This window comes from Kogia breviceps, chromosome 7, assembly GCF_026419965.1.
Source record: "Kogia breviceps isolate mKogBre1 chromosome 7, mKogBre1 haplotype 1, whole genome shotgun sequence".
Classification (NCBI taxonomy): Eukaryota; Metazoa; Chordata; class Mammalia; order Artiodactyla; family Physeteridae; genus Kogia; species Kogia breviceps.
Window position 1 is genome coordinate 48427042 of NC_081316.1, and position 17257 is coordinate 48444298.

The 17257-nt window shown below is 37.9% G+C and overlaps 1 protein-coding gene across 10 annotated transcripts in view; it reads right to left on the bottom strand.

Moving 5' to 3' along the window:
- CEP295 (centrosomal protein 295) overlaps positions 1-13892 on the bottom strand; it is a 46674-nt gene extending 32782 nt beyond the window's left edge. For 5 of the 10 annotated variants that reach the window (XR_010841373.1, XM_067038282.1, XM_067038281.1 and 2 more), the window contains exons 1-6: positions 13759-13866; positions 9743-9882; positions 8506-8706; positions 7254-7378; positions 6466-6559; positions 3882-3977 (exon numbers count right to left, since the gene is read on the bottom strand). Coding sequence is in view for 6 of the 10 variants with exons in the window: in XM_067038282.1 (XP_066894383.1) it covers positions 3882-3977; positions 6466-6559; positions 7254-7378; positions 8506-8706; positions 9743-9859 (633 nt within the window). In the remaining 4 variants the exon portion in view is untranslated. Of the gene's footprint in view, positions 1-3881; positions 3978-6465; positions 6560-7253; positions 7379-8505; positions 8707-9742; positions 9883-13758 lie in introns of all 10 variants that reach the window. The other 5 variants (XM_059067952.2, XM_067038284.1, XM_067038286.1 and 2 more) reach the window with 5 other exon arrangements.
- Between the last annotated feature and the right edge of the window lie 3365 nt (positions 13893-17257).

A 17257-nucleotide genomic window follows, 5' to 3' on the forward strand; every position in this document is an offset into this window, starting at 1 on the left:
CCTGGTTATTTGAGAAGATAAACAAAATTGATAAACCATTAGCCAGACTCATTAAGAAAAAGAGGCGGAGGACTCAAATCAATAAAATTAGAAATGAAAAAGAAGTTACAACAGACACTGCAGAAATACAAAGCATCCTAAGAGACTACTACAAGTAACTCTATGGCAATAAAATGGACAACCTGGAAGAAATGGACAAATTTTTAGAAAGGTATAACTTTCCAAGACTGAACCAGGAAGAAATAGGAAATAGGAACAGACCAATCACAAATAATGAAATTGAAACTGTGATTAAAAATCTTCCAACAAACAAAAGTCCAGGATCAGATGGCTTCACAGGTGAATTCTATCAAACATTTAGGGAAGACCTAACACCCATCCTTCTCAAACTCTTCCAAAAACTTGCAGAGGAAGGAACACTCCCAAACTCATTCTATGAGGCCACCATCACCCTGATACCAAAACCAGAGAAAGATACTACAAAACAGAAAATTACAGACCAATATCACTCATGAATATAGATGCAAAAATCCTCAACAAAATACTAGCAAACAGAATCCAACAACACATTAAAAGGATCATACACGATGATCAAGTGGGATTTATCCCAGGGATGCAAGGATTCTTCAATATATGCAAATCAATCAATGTGATACACCATATTAACAAAGAGAAGAATGAAAATCATATGATCATCTCAACAGATGCAGAAAAAGTCATTTGACAAAATTCAACACCCATTTATGATAAAAACTCTCTAGAAAGTGGGCATAGAGGGAACCTACCTCAACATAATAAAGGCCATATATGACAAACCAACAGCAAACATCATTCTTAATGGTGAAACACTCAAAGCATTTCCTCTAAGATCAGGAACAAGACAAGGATGTCCACTCTCACCACTATATTCAACACAGTTTTGGAAGTCCTAGCCACGTCAATCAGAGAAGAAAAAGAAATAAAAGGTATACAAATTGGAAAAGAAGAAGTAAAACTGTCATTGTTTGCAGATGACATGATACTATACATAGAGAATCTTAAAGATGCCACCAGAAAATTATCACAGTTAATCAATGAATTTGGTAAAGTTGCAGGATACAAAATTAATGCACAGAAATCTCTTGCATTCCTATATACTAATGATGAAAAATCTGAAAGAGAAATTAAGGAAACACTCCCATTAACCACTGCAACAAAAAGAATGAAATACCTAGGAATAAAACTACCTAGGGAGTCAAAAGACCTGTATGCAGAAAACTGTAAGACACTGATGAAAGAAATTAAAGATGATACAAACAGATGGAGAGACAGACCATGTTCTTGGATTGGAAGAATCAATATTGTGAAACTGACTATACTACCCAAAGCAATCTACAGATTCAATGCAATCCCTATCAAATTACCAATGGCATTTTTTACAGAACTAGAACAAAAAAATCTTAAAATTTGTATGGAGACACAAAAGACCCCGAATACCCAAAGCGGTCTTGAGGGAAAAAAACAGAGCTGGAGGAATCAGACTCCATGACTTCAGACTATACTACAAAGCTACAGTAACCAAGAGAGTATGGTACTGGCACAAAAACAGAAATATAGGTCAATGGAACAGGATAAAAAGCCCAGATACAAACCCATGCCCCTATGGTCATCTAATCTATGACAAAGGAGGCAAGGATATACAATGGAGAAAAGACATCCTCTTCAATAAGTGGTGCTGGGAAAACTGGACAGCTACATGTCAAAGAATGAAATTAGAACACTCCCTAACACTATATACAAAATTAAACTCAAAATGGATTAGAGACCTAAAGGTAAGACTGGACACTATAAAACTCTTGGAGGAAAACATCAGAAGAACACTCTTTGATATAAATCACAGCAAGATCTTTTTTGATCCACCACCTAGAGTAAGGGAAATAAAAACAAAAATAAAGAAATGGGACCTAATGAAACTCAAAAGCTTTTGCAAAGCAAAGGAAACTGTAAACAAGATGAAAGGATAACCCTCAGAATGGAAGAAAATATTTGCAACGAATCAACAGACAAAGGATTAATCTCCAAAATATATAAACAGCTCATGCAGCTCAATATTAAAAAAACAAACAACCCAGTCTAAAAATGTGCAGAAGACCTAAATAGACATTTTTCCCAAGAAGACATACAGATGGCCAAGAAGCACATGAAAAGCTGCTCAACATCACTAATTATTAGAGAAATGCTAATCAAAACTACAGTGAGGTATCACCTCACACCAGTTAGAATGGACATCATCAGGAAAATCTACAAACAACAAATGTTGGAGAGGATGTGGAGAAAAGGGAACCCTTTTGCACTGTTGGTAGGAAAGTAAATTGATACCGCCACTATGGAGAACAGTATGGAGGTTCCTTAAAAAACTAAAAATAGAATTACCATACGATCCAGCAATCCCACTACTGGTTATATACCCTCAGAAAGCCATGATTCAGAAATACACATGCATCCCACTGTTCATTATTTTAGAAGAGTCAGGTCATGGAAGCAACCTAAATGTCCATCGACAGACGAATGGATAAAGAAGATGTGGTACATATATACAATGGAATATTACTCAGCCATAAAAAGGAATGAAATTGGGTCATTTGTAGAGACGTGGATGGATGTAGAGACTGTCATACAGAGTGAAGTAAGTCAGAAAGAGAAAAACAAATATCGTATATTAACGCATATATGTGGAACCTAGAAAAATGGTACAGCGGAAGTGGTTTGCAGGACAGAAATTGAGACACAGATGTAGAGAACAAACATATGGACACCAAGGGGGGAAAGTGGCGGGGGGGTGGCGGGGGTGCGATGAACTGGGAGATTGGGATTGACATATATACAATACGTATAAAATGGATAACTAATAAGAATCTGCTGTATAAAAACAAATAAAATTCAAGAATTCAAAAAAATAAAAAGAAGTTAATTCTATAATACTCATCTCATGTCTCGACTGAATACTGACCTGCTATTACGGAATTTGTTGATTTCTAACCTCCAGATGAATGCTATACTATGAAAGTTTATTTTCCTAGTAGACAGATATATCTAATACGAAAAAAGTGAAAACCCAGTTACAAAGAAATAGCAATTATAATAAGGAATGATAATCATTTGTCACTCTTAAGACTACAATAATTTTTAAACCACAACATTTCATACAGACAAGGGTATGATAAAATGGCCATTTTCATATGTTGCTAATGCTATTTAAAAGGCAATTTAATGATCTGTATATTAAATATGTTATCAAATGTTGTACAGTTTGGAACCTATAATTTCTCTCTAGGAATCTATTCTAAACATACAGTCAGAGCTGCAGACAAAATGTGCAAGATGATAATGTTTGCAGTTATGAAGCAAAAAAAAAGAAAACCACAATAGAATAGTTAAATTCTATAATGAAATATTAAGTAGCTATTAAAAATCATGTTTTGAAAAGTATGTATATATGTTTATACATAAACACTATAACAAATCCATTAATGTATTAACTGCATTACTTTTTGGTGATGGAATCATGGGTGTTTTTCCTAGTTCGCACCTATGTGTATAGTTTCAAATTTTCACAGAGTATGTATTTTTATGTTGAAAAAAATTTTATGGTAAAAAATACTATTTTAAAATATAATGTTTAAGTAGCCAACTCTTTTCTTTCATGTTAAATCAGCATTCATAATAAACATGACATCATAATTCAAAGCATATTTAAAAGTTTTTTTTATCACTACTACCCTAATATGGTTGGTAGAGCTGTTCAAATTTTGATATCTGAGAACAATAAACAGAACAAAGATGTAACTCAATTCAATGAACAGAGAAATAATAAAGTGAAGGTCAGGAAAAAAGTCAATCACCTGCTTTGTGTCCACCTCTCTATTAACAAAAGTATAAAGATGATGGTAGGTAGAACTATTGGTTTTCACATTAGAAGTTTTCTTTACTTCAATGTTCTGAAAAATGAAAGAGAAAATAGACTGTTAGGTTAAACGTATTAATTTTCATTTAAAGCAGGATCCAATGAAAAAAATAATTTTGTATTTTAATCAGTTATTCTTTTTTTTCCATGAGATCATGCACTGTATTTCCATTAAGCTGGAATTTAGGTTTAAAAGCCAGATTATATTTGTTTTTTTAAAAAATAAATTTATTTTATTTATTTTTATTTTTGGCTGCACTGGGTCTTTGCTGCTGCGTGCAGGCTTTCTCTAATTCCGGCAAGCAGGGGCTAGTCTTCGTTGCAGCGTGCACGTTTCTCATTGTGGTGGCTTCTCTTATTGGGAACATGGGCTCTAGGCACACGGGCTCAGGAGCTGTGGCTCGTGGGTTCTAGACCACAGGCTCAGTAGTTGTGGCGCATGGGCTTAGTTGCTCTGTGGCATGTGGGATCTTCCCGGACCAGGGCTTGAAGCTGTGTCTCCGGCACTGGCAGGTGGATGCTTAACCACTGCACTACCAGGGAAGCCCCAGATTCTATTTCAACAAGAATACTGAATAGGTGATGCTGTACAGTTTACTACATGATATCAGGAGGCACATAATGGCAAGGTGCTCTGCTATTATTGTTTCTAAGTTTGATCATCTGGTTGTGGTGGTTCATAATCACTGATAAGAGAAAGTTCTCTTTTCTTTTGTCTAACAGAAGTAGGCCAATGAATAAATGTAGAAGGGTGATAGATACCTATTTAGTGCCAAAGTATCATTTCCCAGATTACTTGACAATTGAAAAGAGAAAAATACACCTTTACAATGGAGATCTCTTGTAGTCACATAACCACATCAGACAAATACAGAATATAAGAAACTAGTCTACTCTATGCAAAAATTCTGAAATAAAATGTTGACTAGGGTTGAGGGAGATAATGTTTTACATTGAGATAGACCAAGAGACAAAGCAAGCAGAGGCAACAGGTAAACCTTGACCGGATCCTGGTGAATTTTCTTAGTGTGATATTGTGGTTTCATAAGAGAATGTCCTTATTCTAGCAGAGGCATGCTGAAGTATACAAGGTGAAATGCAATCTCTACAGTCTATATTCAAATGTATATATTTATTCATTCAAATGTATACACAACCATTTGAAATCTATACACAATGCAAACAGCTGTTCCTTTGTACTCTCCTTTTAACTTCTCTGTATTTTGAAATTTTTTGTAATAAAAAGGTGGCGGAAAAAAGTACAACCACATTTTTACATATAATGCATATTTGCCAAATCACTTACACAGACAATGTTTTGCTTGCTTTAAATTTTTGACCTTGGCTTGTTAGGAACATTAGGAATTATGACAAAAGTAATCAAAAAAACATGGATAAAATACTGCCTGCCTTTTAACAAGGTACTGAGGGAGTGGCTGAAATTTGCCTTTTCCATTTGGATCTTGTTGGATCAACTGTCACATGGCAGATGGCTCAACATAAAAGCAGGAAGGCTGACAAAACCAGAGGCTTAAGACCAGAATATCTGGTACTTAGGCTGATCATACATACATAAAATACACTTGTCTACACAACTAAATTAAATATCCCTGTATGTGTACTTTTTTTTACTTCTATTTAACTTTTTTGATAAAAATAACTATGTAATTTTGATAATCATCCAAACTAGCCATTTTAATAACCATAACAAGATAATCTGAACGAGAGGCAAGACCTTTCAAAATTAATTTCTGCTTAATAAGTTAAATGTTTTTTTAAAAAAATAAGCTCCAAATCACAAAATCAAACATTTTACTCCCATAAAGAAACAGGCCTCTCTTATCACTTTACATAATCTTTTTTTTTTTTTTTTTGTGGTACGCGGGCCTCTCACTGTTGTGGCCTCTCCCGTTGCGGACCACAGGCTCCGGACGCTCAGGCTCAGCGGCCATGGCTCACGGGCCCAGCCGCTCCATGGCATGTGGGATCTTCCCAGACCAGGGCATGAACCTGTGTCCCCTGCATCGGCAGGCGGACTCACAACCACTGCACCACCAGGGAAGCCCTCATTTTACATAATCTTGTGTAAATGTATTAATTTATCTGAACCTAATTTCTTTATCTGTAAAATGGTAACTATTTACAATAGTCAAACCTTGAATGTAGGAAAGTCTTTAGGGCAAATAATCCTCTTCTTTCCCAATAAAATAAAAAAACTACAGTTTTTCAAACAACAAAAGAAATTTTTGAGACAACTGGGGAAAACTGAACACAAATTGGGTATTAGATTATATTAAGAACAATATTATATGAGTATTGTGCTTTTAAAAAAGTCCTTAAACATCAGAGATACATACTAAAGTATTCATAGGTAAAATGATATCTAGGATTATTTTTAAATATTCCAGATATGTGTTACTTGTACAGTTAAAAATTAATACAAATGGTATTTTGACCTACACTGAATTCTAATAGTAAAGAAGAATTATTATAACCTAGCTCCAATACTCAAAGTAATTCACCTCAAAAAGAGTTGGAGGAGGAGGTGGCAGACTTGTAATTTTGGCAGATCTCTCTTTTTCAGCAAGCAGTGCTTCTTTTCGAGCTTTTATATGCCTTAAAAAACACAAGATGTCATAAATTAATCTCTCAGATAATATTACAGTACAACTCTTAGGGTTAAGAATATAAAAGCCATTACAACCTCAAGAAATCCTCCAGTCTGATCCCACAGGCTCAAGAGTCTATACACAGTGAACAGGTAAAAAGATGTTTACTACCAAGTGAAAGAGGTATATCTAAAGATATAAAGCTCCACAATGGGGAGTGACCCAACAAACATCTAATGTTCTTTAGTTGAGAATAATTTAGAGTAAAAAAACTACAAATTATTGATAAAGATGGGCCACTGTATACAATGACCACTGCTGACTAGTAAACATGCTCTTTCATTTTTATACTTGCAAAAATCTCATCAATGACTTACAAAGAGTCTACAACCTCTTTTAATGTTCATAATTGCACTTATTTTTTTCTTTTTATATCAGAGGCACAGATTTTGGTTGACTTGCATTCTAAACTAGTAATACATTTCTCCAGAAACTTAGTAATTGCCACTACAGTCAGACTAGAAGAGAAAGCTCATTTGTTAGTATGTTCATCTAAGCAACCACTCCCCCACTGCATTATTTTAAACCAAGTTTAACAAACACAATGGATATACTGACTTTTAAAAAGTATCCAATGTACCCTTTACTTCCAGCCATATCAGTTTCAGTGGAGAATATGGTAAAAATCACTATTACTTTACCAGGTTTTTTGTTTCATTAACATTTCTTTTTGATTTTTCTGTACTTTCAGGGCCTCTTTATGCCTCATTTCTGCTTTTTTTTTCCTTTCTGCTGCCCGTTGTGCCAAAGCATTTAAATCAGGCTCCTAAAAACAAATATTACTTAAAATGTCATGTTAAACAGGATTAAAATGTCAAATATATGATAATATGGGTGGTACCCAGTAAGGGCAAAAATCATGAAGGTGTGTATTCAAATGAAACACTGCACTAAAGCACAAAATTAATGATGGCATAAATAAAGCTACAAAAATCTGATGTCAGAACTTATGGCTACTACTAAAAAACACAAACTAAAACCCGGGACTGAGAATATTTTGATTGCCACATTCTTTAAAGAGTTCTCTTATTCCCTAAAAGTTTGGTAACAAAGACGTGCCTTTTTTGGAACCCAGCTTGTTTATTTTGTTCTGACTACCTCTGGGACCACAATCTAGCATTTTCCAACCATAAAGCACAATAAACAACAAAATAAGGTCAGGGAGCAGTCTTAAATACTGAGTTAAGTTCTACTTGGCCTGTGTGAAAGTCATCAAAGAATTTTTACTGTCTGTGAATGAACTCAAGTGTATACACACTCCACTAACACGTTTTGGAGGTATGAGGAATAATGAATGATAATGAAAATGAAACCACAAATCTGAATTCACTCCACTGAATCTGTCCAAAATGCCTGAAATGAATAACAACTTCTAAATCTGAAGGTTACTATTTTATTTACACAGATAATTAAGGACTGGTAGAGAATAATGTTTGTTTTTTTAAACTGAAGTATAGTTGATTTACAATGTTGTGTTAGTTTCAGGTATACAGTACACTGATTCAGTTATATACATATTTATTCTTGTTCAGATTCCTTTCCTTTATAGGTTATTACAAAATATTGAGTAAGTTTCCTGTGCCATCCACTAGGTCATTGTTGGTTATCTATTTTATATATAGTACTATGTATACATTAATCCCAACTTCCTAATTTATCCCCCCCACCTTCCCCCTTTGGTAACCATAAATTTGTTAGAGAATAATGTTAACTTAAACATCATTGGAAATAGATTATTCTTGGCATGACTCTTACTAGGAAATGAACCTAGAATTCTTAAATTATATTAAAATTTACAAAAAAGTTCGGGCTGCCCACAGCAAATTCTCTACATGAAAACATTTTTATAAGTGTCTAACAACTGTAATCGTAGTCAAATAAGTGCTCACTTACATTTTCTTTGGCTTGTTGATGCCCCTTTCCCATATCTCTTAAACTTGCCAAATACAGTTTTTCCAAGTTCTTTATTTTCTGAGTTTGTGATTCCTCCCATTCTGTCCTTAGTTCTTCTGCCAAACGCGTGAGTTGCTGATTTCTCCTCTGTTTTATATCTTCTCTTATTTGTAAAGCAATATCTCTTTCTTGTTCTCGAACCTGAAGGATGAATATTTAACACATTTTATGAAAAGAGGCTTCCTTCAACTTTTCTGAAAAGCTATTTGGAAAAAGGAACTTAAATGAATTCTCTTTAGGTATTAGCTACATCAATTCTCCTGAATATTCATATTATATTAGATAAGGCCTATTTAAAGCAGAAAATCCAAGTGATGGAGGAAAAATTAAAATCTTAAGACTACTTCTAAAGTTGCCTGATTAGCAATTATGTTCCTCCTCTCGGACTGCCATTATCATTCTAATAACATACAAGGGGCTAAATTGGTCATCATGATTCAATAAAATGTATAGCCCAGACAAGTACAGAAAGATCTAGATGAGAATTCCGTATCTGTGATACATCATCCCCAATTCTAGACAGAATGGCACCTAAAATGTTTCACAAAGACTTAACTGCGTAACTCTAAAAAGACTTCTAGAGAAGAATAGACAACTTCTGAATAAATTTTTTTCAGTAGCTAATTATCTTTCTAGTAAATCTTCAAAGTCATTCTAATATTCTTGCTCGAATCTTCATCAGTTACATACGATTTTTAAAATGAACTATTTTCAGCAATGGGGTTGGGGAGTTGGCCTATGTTTTTGTATTGATTCATAGGTTTTTTTGTTTGGGTTTTTTTTGTTTTTTGGGTTTTTTTTTTTTTTTTCCTTTATGTCAAATGATATATTCTGCAAATTTATTTGGGGGAAGATCTTGGGAAATAAATATTGCATATATAAGTTATATATATATATACATATATATAAAGAAAAATATATTGCTAAGTATTTAATAATCTCAAAAAATGAACTATTTCCTAATAATCATTGAGTCAGTCCTTATCCTCAAATTTATTTACTGTTTCATCATACTTTTCAAATGTTCCAAAACTAGTTAATACGCAAGAACCAGGGCTCTTGTACAGCCAGAAAAGACTGTTAAATGTGACATTTTATTTAAAGCACTCTAATGTAAAATATACTGATACTTTGGGGAAGACGAAGAATTTGACACTATGTTCCAAATAAATCTTACCTGTAGCAATCTTAGTTTTCGTCTTCTTTCATAATCTTCCTTTAAAATGAAGGCTTCCTCATTAGGACTCAATCTCAGCTTACCGGCGGCATTCACCACCTTTCTTTTCATTTTCATGTAGTACTTTAAATATGAAGGTTCTGATTTTAAAAATATATATATCTATTAAAGTAGGGCAGCAAATACTAGAAAAATTTTTTAAATTCATATTAAAATTTTTTACCATTTAAAGGGCTATGTACTTGCAAATAAAATAATTTGGGTAAACCAAGTCCAACTTATTTACAAATAGCAATTTTTTTTTTGGCTGCGTCAGGTCTTAGTTGCAGCACATGGGATATTTCGTTGCAGTGTGAGGGCTCTTTGTTGTGCCGTGCAGGCTTATCTCTAGTTGTAGTGCACAGGCTCCAGAGAGTGAGGGCTCAGCAGGTGTCGTGCAAGGGCTCTGTAGTTGTGGCATGCAGGCTCAGTAATTGCAGCACATGGGCTTAGTTGCGCCACAGCATGTGGGATCTTAGTTCCCCGACCAGGGATCGAACCTGGGCCCCCCTGCAAAGGAAGTGCAGAGTCCTAACCACTGGACCACCAGGGAATTCCCTTTCTGAAGCTTAAGCACCACTTCTCCTTGAAGCTGCCCTCCAGTGATTCTTGCTCCACCCACCTACCACTCATTCTTGACTTGCCCACCTATAACGAATATTACCTTCACATTCATATGGGGACTAAACTTATGCTATCTTGGTATCACCTTCCTCTCATTTTTCATCAATTACAGCTTGCCCTTTCTAGTTAGATTCCTAACAATTAAAGGACAGAGGCTCTGGGTTTTTTTAGTTTTAATATTCAAATTAAAATAATAACAATGAATCACAACTACCAGGAATTATTTCACATGCTATGGATAGATACTGCTTTCACTCAGGTGTAAAAACAGCAGCCAGAAGAAGTTGGGGTTATCTAATAGGAACTAACACTTTCTCAATGAATTCTCCACCAAAATGTAAGCTCAATGAGGGCAGGAATGATCTTATTCATGGTTTTACGTGCATAGCCTAAAAACAGTGCCTTGCATGTAAGCAGGTCCTTCAGTGTGTTGACTGAATGAATGAATGACTCATTCAATGAGTTAATTCATGTAAAGTGCTACATACACATATGTGGTCACTGTTACAATCTGATGCCAAAAAAGGAGTAATCTTTTCCAGTGCATCCCACTCAGCTGATACTCACAAGGCTTTGGTAATGTACTCACAAAACTGGAAAAGTGCCAATTGTTCTCCTTATTTTAGACAAGAAGAAACAAAGGCCTCTTAAGTTAAAGGACTTGACCCAAATGACAATATCTACTGGCAGAACCAAGGGAAGAATCCCGTTTTCTTACTCCATATGGCTCCTAACTTTCTGAAATGCTAAAATATATGGAGTGAGGAAAATTTTGTTTAAGCCAGTATATTTTGCGAGGGGGGACTGAAAAACAGGTAAGAACTAAACAAAGAAGAAAAAATTGAGCAAGGTTAAATTGTCTTCACAATGCATCTTTATTCATTTGTCTGAAGGTCTCTGAAAAATCACTCATATTCAAACTATTAAAACTAATTTCTGATAAGTCCCACAGACATAGTACCAAAGGAAAAAAAGCAAAAAAGAGACATATTATAAAATTCCATTTACATGAAATTCAAAAACAAGGAAGACCGACCTATGATGAAAGAGGTTAAAATAGGGGTCAGTCATCTTTCTGAGACTACTGAGAATGAGGGGGCACAAAGGAGCCTGCTGGAGTACTAGAAATATTCCATATTTTAATCCGTATGATGGTTTTACACAAGTGTAACAGGTGTATACATATGTAAGGATTCCTTAAACAGTACACTTAGGTTTGTGTATTTAATTCTAAGTTAAACCTCAACGAAAAAGAAAAAAATCTTAAACTTTTCAGTGTTTTGAGTATCCATCCATTTCATTTCCTAGAGGATTACAGAAAAACATAATACACTTGTTATTTTTACCTCCTAACATGTGATAGAATAACTGTTTTCTCTTGTATATCATTTTCTTAATTTTTAAACTTATTTGGAAATAATTTGACTTATAATTCCCAGCTTCTCTAAATGTCAACCGTAGTACAATGACCAAAACCAGGAAATTAACACTAGCACAATACTTTTAACTAATCTACAGACAGTATTCAAATTTCATCAATTATCTCACTAATGTCCATTTTCTGGACCAGGACCCAAGCCAAGGGAAACATATCCTTTGACTGTTGTGTTACTCTGGGTCCTCCAAGATGTCAAGATGGGATGAAACCCACAAAGATTTTATTAGGGGAAATTCTGTGTGAGGGAAAATGGGGAGGGAGCTGGTAAAAGATGGGAGCATTTCAGACTTCCATAAAAATCTGACACTGAGTGAAGGAGGGAAGGAAAGTTGGATAGATGCCTCTTAGACTGCCATGCAGTCTCAGGAAGGTTCAGCAAGACTTCTGGGGAGTCCTTAAGCCAGAATCCCTTGTGTCTTAGGAACGGGCCTGCCTTCACATCCATACCAGGCTCAGTCATTAACTAGGAGCAGTCCATGGAAGTCATCCATGGAAACAGATTTCAGAACACCGGGGCTGAGGGTCTATGAATTACGTCCTAATGGCTGCCAAGGTTGTTTTGCCTCCTTCAACTCCTCTAATCTGAAAGCTTCCTCAGTCTGTTTTTTTTTTTTTCCCCTCAAGATCTTGACATTTTTAAAAGATGCCAGTCAGTTATTTTGCAGACTGTCCCTCAATTTGGATGTGTTTAATCCCTTCTTGTGTTTGGGCTAAGGTTATGCATTTTTGCCGAAACCACTGCAGAAGTCACTAGGCACCCTTCTCAGTGCATCACACCAGGAGGTAAATGATGTTAACATGATGCAAATTTTGATAACTTGATTAAGGAGGTGTCTAACACGTTTATCCACTGTAGATACTACTTTTCCTTTAAGTATTTGGTGGAGAGATAGTTGAGGTTATATAAATATCATGTTCCTCACCATACTTCTACCAGCTAAATTTAGTATCCATTGATAACTGCCTGAAACAATTACTAAGGCATCTGTCAAAAGGTATTCTCTATTTCCATTATTCCTTCTACACTTACCAACTGGAATCCTACTGTAAGAGTTTCCCCCATTCCCTCACTTTAGTATTTATTCACATTAATATGGATTTTCAAATTGTATGTATTCTAACTGACAAATAATAAAGGTGATGCTACTTATCTTGCAACACTTTGTCCTGAGGATTAAATGGCAGCTGGCACATCGTAATCACATATACCAGACTTAGAAGATCTGGGTTCAGGGCCCAACACTACCACTTTAAAGAAGGAAGCCCCTTAAGTCACTTTGGTCTCGTTTCCTTAAACTATATAAGGGGAATAACAATATCGTGTCCAACAGCTTGTTCTGATGATTATGTGACTTAACGACTATAAACTGCCAAATATTTTCTAAATATTAAACATTCAAAATTCCCCACTGTTGTAAAAGCTCGGATTTGTGGCAGGACTTAATATCTAAGAAATTAAAGGTGAGAGACACCGAGAAAGAGTACGCTCTCCGCATTAAACAATTCCAGGCAGTGCTCTTAAACGGCTACCAGGATTGAGGCCACTCCGCAGGTGACCTGGGGGCAGGGTGGGCAGGACGCAGCCAGAAGCGTTCTCAGTAGCGACCGCGAAGGCCGTCCCGGCCGCCCTGACTTGGAAGCTCAGGGACCCCGCGATACCCGATCCCGGGAGGACACGCAAAACCACCCGCGCCAAAGGCCCCGGAGTAGCCTCTCACACGAAGCAGGCGGGTCTGGGTCGGGACACGCTGCGCCGGCGCTCCTCCCGGCCGCCTGCCCGACCCCAGCCGGGGCCCGCGGCCCGCCGAGGCCGGAGAACCGCGGGCCGCGCTACGTGCGCGGCACCCCCTTCATCCAGAGCACAGTCCCGGTTCCCGGCCTCAGGGAGTCGTGCACGCCCGCAGCCGTCACTCACCCGGGAAACGGGACCCCGGACTCACGAACCGCGGCTCAGACAGAGAAGGTCTCAGCGGCCGCCACACAGCAGCCTCCCAACAGCCGTTTGCGCGCCTGCGTGGCGGCCATTGCCAAGCTTCCGTCACTTCCGTCATTCAAACCGCCCGCCAATGGCGCGGCGGAACCGCGGGAACCCGCCTCGTCCCGCCTCCTCCGGGGGCCGCCGGGACTGCCGCGCCGGAAAGCCCGCTCCCTGCGCACGCGCACGCGCACGCGCAGACCCTCAGTTGGCCGGGTTATTTCTCCCACCGCGGGCGGATCACGGGTTTTACCTCACCTCTCACAACGTGCTTATTTTGCAGATCGCGAACAGAGGTCCGGAAAGTGGAACACGTTTACCCAGAGCCATGAGGGTGACGTTAGTCTTTAGTGCCATCATGAAGATTCCTTGGGATATGCATCCTTTTGTGTACTGACTATGCAATTCATGTGGTACTATTACGGTGCAGTTATTTTTTTGTTTTTAAAAAATTTATTGAAGTATGGTTAATTTACAATGTGTTAATTTCTTCTGTACAGCAAAGTGACTCAGTTATTTACATATATTCTTTATCGTATTCTTTTCCGTTATGCTTTATCACAGGATATTGAATATAGTTCCCTGTGCTATACAGTAGGACCTTGTTGTTTATCCATCCTATATATAATAGTTTGTCTCTGCTAATCTCAGATTTCCATTCATTCCCTCCCCTACCCTGCCCCCCCAACTAGTAGTCTGTTCTCTGTCTGTGAGTCTGTTTTTGTTTAGTAGATACGTTGATTTTGCAGTTATTTTCTGATAGCTTTCAACTCGTGCAACAGTGAACTGTATCATGATATTCTGTGCTTCCAGAGGTCTGCCACACCTAGAACATGTCAAGGATTTATCTGCTGTAAATAACGGAGAGTCAGAAAGGGGATGAGCACGGGTTCATATTTATTGAGCACCTATTCTGTGCCAAGTACAGTGTGCTAGGTGCAGGGGAAACAAGGGTGAATGGATTATGACCCCATCCTAGATTTTGTAGTCTAGAGGGTGAAACATACCAGGAATCAAAGAATTAGAACATGGGGAGTGGGGGAGAGGGAAGTTGCTTATATGATCAGATCTGGCTTCATTGTGGAGAAGAAGTCAGAGGAAGTTAAGACTGAAGCCAAGGCAGGGAAGCCAATTAGGGTTCTGCTGCAGGAAGTGAAAGATGATTACAATAAGAATGGATAAGTGGATAGATTTAAGAGGCAAATAGGCGGTCAGACATCGGGAGTTGGTGGTTATCTGGTTATGGAAGGCAAAAAAAGGGAGAAATCAATGGTGATGCCCAAGTTCCATATTTAGCAACTGAGTGGATGGGGATAACATTCTCCTAGAACACACAGGAAGAGGATTAGGTTTGGGGAGGGAAATTAATGAGTTAAGTTTTGAATATTTTTAATTTGAGCCGTTTCTGGGATATCTTTTTTTTTTTTTTTTTTTTTTGAGGTACGCGGGCCTCTCACTGCTGCAGCCTCTCCCGCCGCGGAGCACAGGCTCCGGACGCGCAGGCCCAGCAGCCATGGCCCACGGGCCCAGCCGCTCTGCGGCATGCGGGATCCTCCTGGACTGGGGCACGAACCCGCGTCCCCTGCACCGGCAGGAGGACTCTCAACCACTGTGCCACCAGGGAAGCCCTGGGATATCTTGAAAAAGGAATGAATTCCAGAAATATTTAGGTGGAAAAATTAGCAGTACTTGACAAACAATTGCTTGTGAGGTTAAAGGAAAAGGGAGAGTGAAATTAACTTCACAGTCATTGGCTTAAGGAGCGCTATTATGGTGCTGCCAGTAACCAAGGGAGAAGTCAGAAGTGGGAGTCAATTTAGTGGGCAAGGTGATGAGCTCAGCTCCGGACATGTTGGGCTTCACGTGCCTGTGGAATGACGTGCAGCAAGAAGAGGAATACAATGGTAGACAGCTCACAACTGGACTAGCGTATAGACTCGGGTTTCATTTCCATATGAGTTATAACCAAAGCTATAAAAGTGGATGAGATCATTTCGGGAGAATTTGCAGAATGAGAAGAGCAATGAACTAAGGACCAAACTCTGAGGAACACCGAGACTTAAAGGAATTGGAGAAAGGAACTGTCAAGTACACAAAGAAGAAATAGTGTGGGAACTTCCATCGTGGCACAGTGGATAAGACTCTACTCTCCCAAGGTAGGGGGCCCAGGTTCGATCCCTGGTTAGGGAACTAGATCCCACAAGCATGTTGCAACTAAGAGTTCGTATGCCACAACTAAGGACTCCATGTGCTGCAGTTAAGGAGCCTCCCTGCCACAACTAAGACTCAGTACAACCAAATAAATAAATAATTTTTTAAAAAATCAAGAAAGAAGAGAAACCATTATGTTAAAAAAAAAAAAGAGGAAGAAGATGAAGAAGAAATAGTGTGATCCAACTTGGTTTTACAGACAAGGAAGCTGAGTTACAGAGAAATTCAGTGACCTGGCCAAGAGCACATGTAAGGGAAGGGTAGAGCGAAGACTAGAGTTCATGTATTTATCCCCAATACTGGGGTTCTTCCTCCCTGCTTCCCTATCCATTTCCTGTCACATTTATCTTAATGAATAGCTGTATTTATTCTAAACATACCTCCTCAACATCCTCAACACAGATTCATAAATACTCTCCCACACCCAACAAAAGGTGTGCCCATTATTTCATGCCTTGGGCTAGTTTTAGTGCCCACCATGTTTTCCAGGAGCACTCTGCACATTCCCCATCATGGCACTTATCAATTCTTATTGAAATGACATGTTTATTAGGCACTCTGTTGATGAGACTCTGAATTCCTCAAGAACCAGGAGTGCATTTTGTTCAGTTGCCTGCCACAGAGCTTCTCTAATGTTTGTTAAATGAATGAACAAATGAATGAATTATATGCATCACTTCCTCTACCTCCATCCTGGGTAGAAATCTTACAATTGAAGATTTTGAATTATGACTTGTTATGGTTTTAATAGGAAGCACTGAGGAATCAAAGAAAGCCCAGTGGGCCTAGAGTCAGTGTTTGATTTAGCATCATAACTCTGAGACTTTCCAGCTATAGAACACTAAGCCAATGAGCCTTAGTTTCTAGTTTAGTTCTCTACTGTTGCCAACCAAACCAACCTAGGATGTCCAGAATGGCTCACTCATTATGACTAGCAGTTGATTCTGATTGTCATTTGAAAACTTAGCTGCAACTATTGACTGAAGTGCCTTCATGTGGCCTTTCCATGTGGATTGGACTTCTTACTAGCTGAGTTTCAAGAGGGTGTCCAAAGAATAAGTATTTCCAGGGCAAGAAAGTGAAAGCTGCGAGTCCTTTTAAAGGCAAGGCTGAGAAATAGTTATAGTAAGTTCTGCCACAGTGTATTGATTAAGTTTCATAGGGCCAGCCCAAATTCAAGTGAAGGGGAAACAAAAGCCATCTCAATGAAGTAACAAAAAAATCTGCG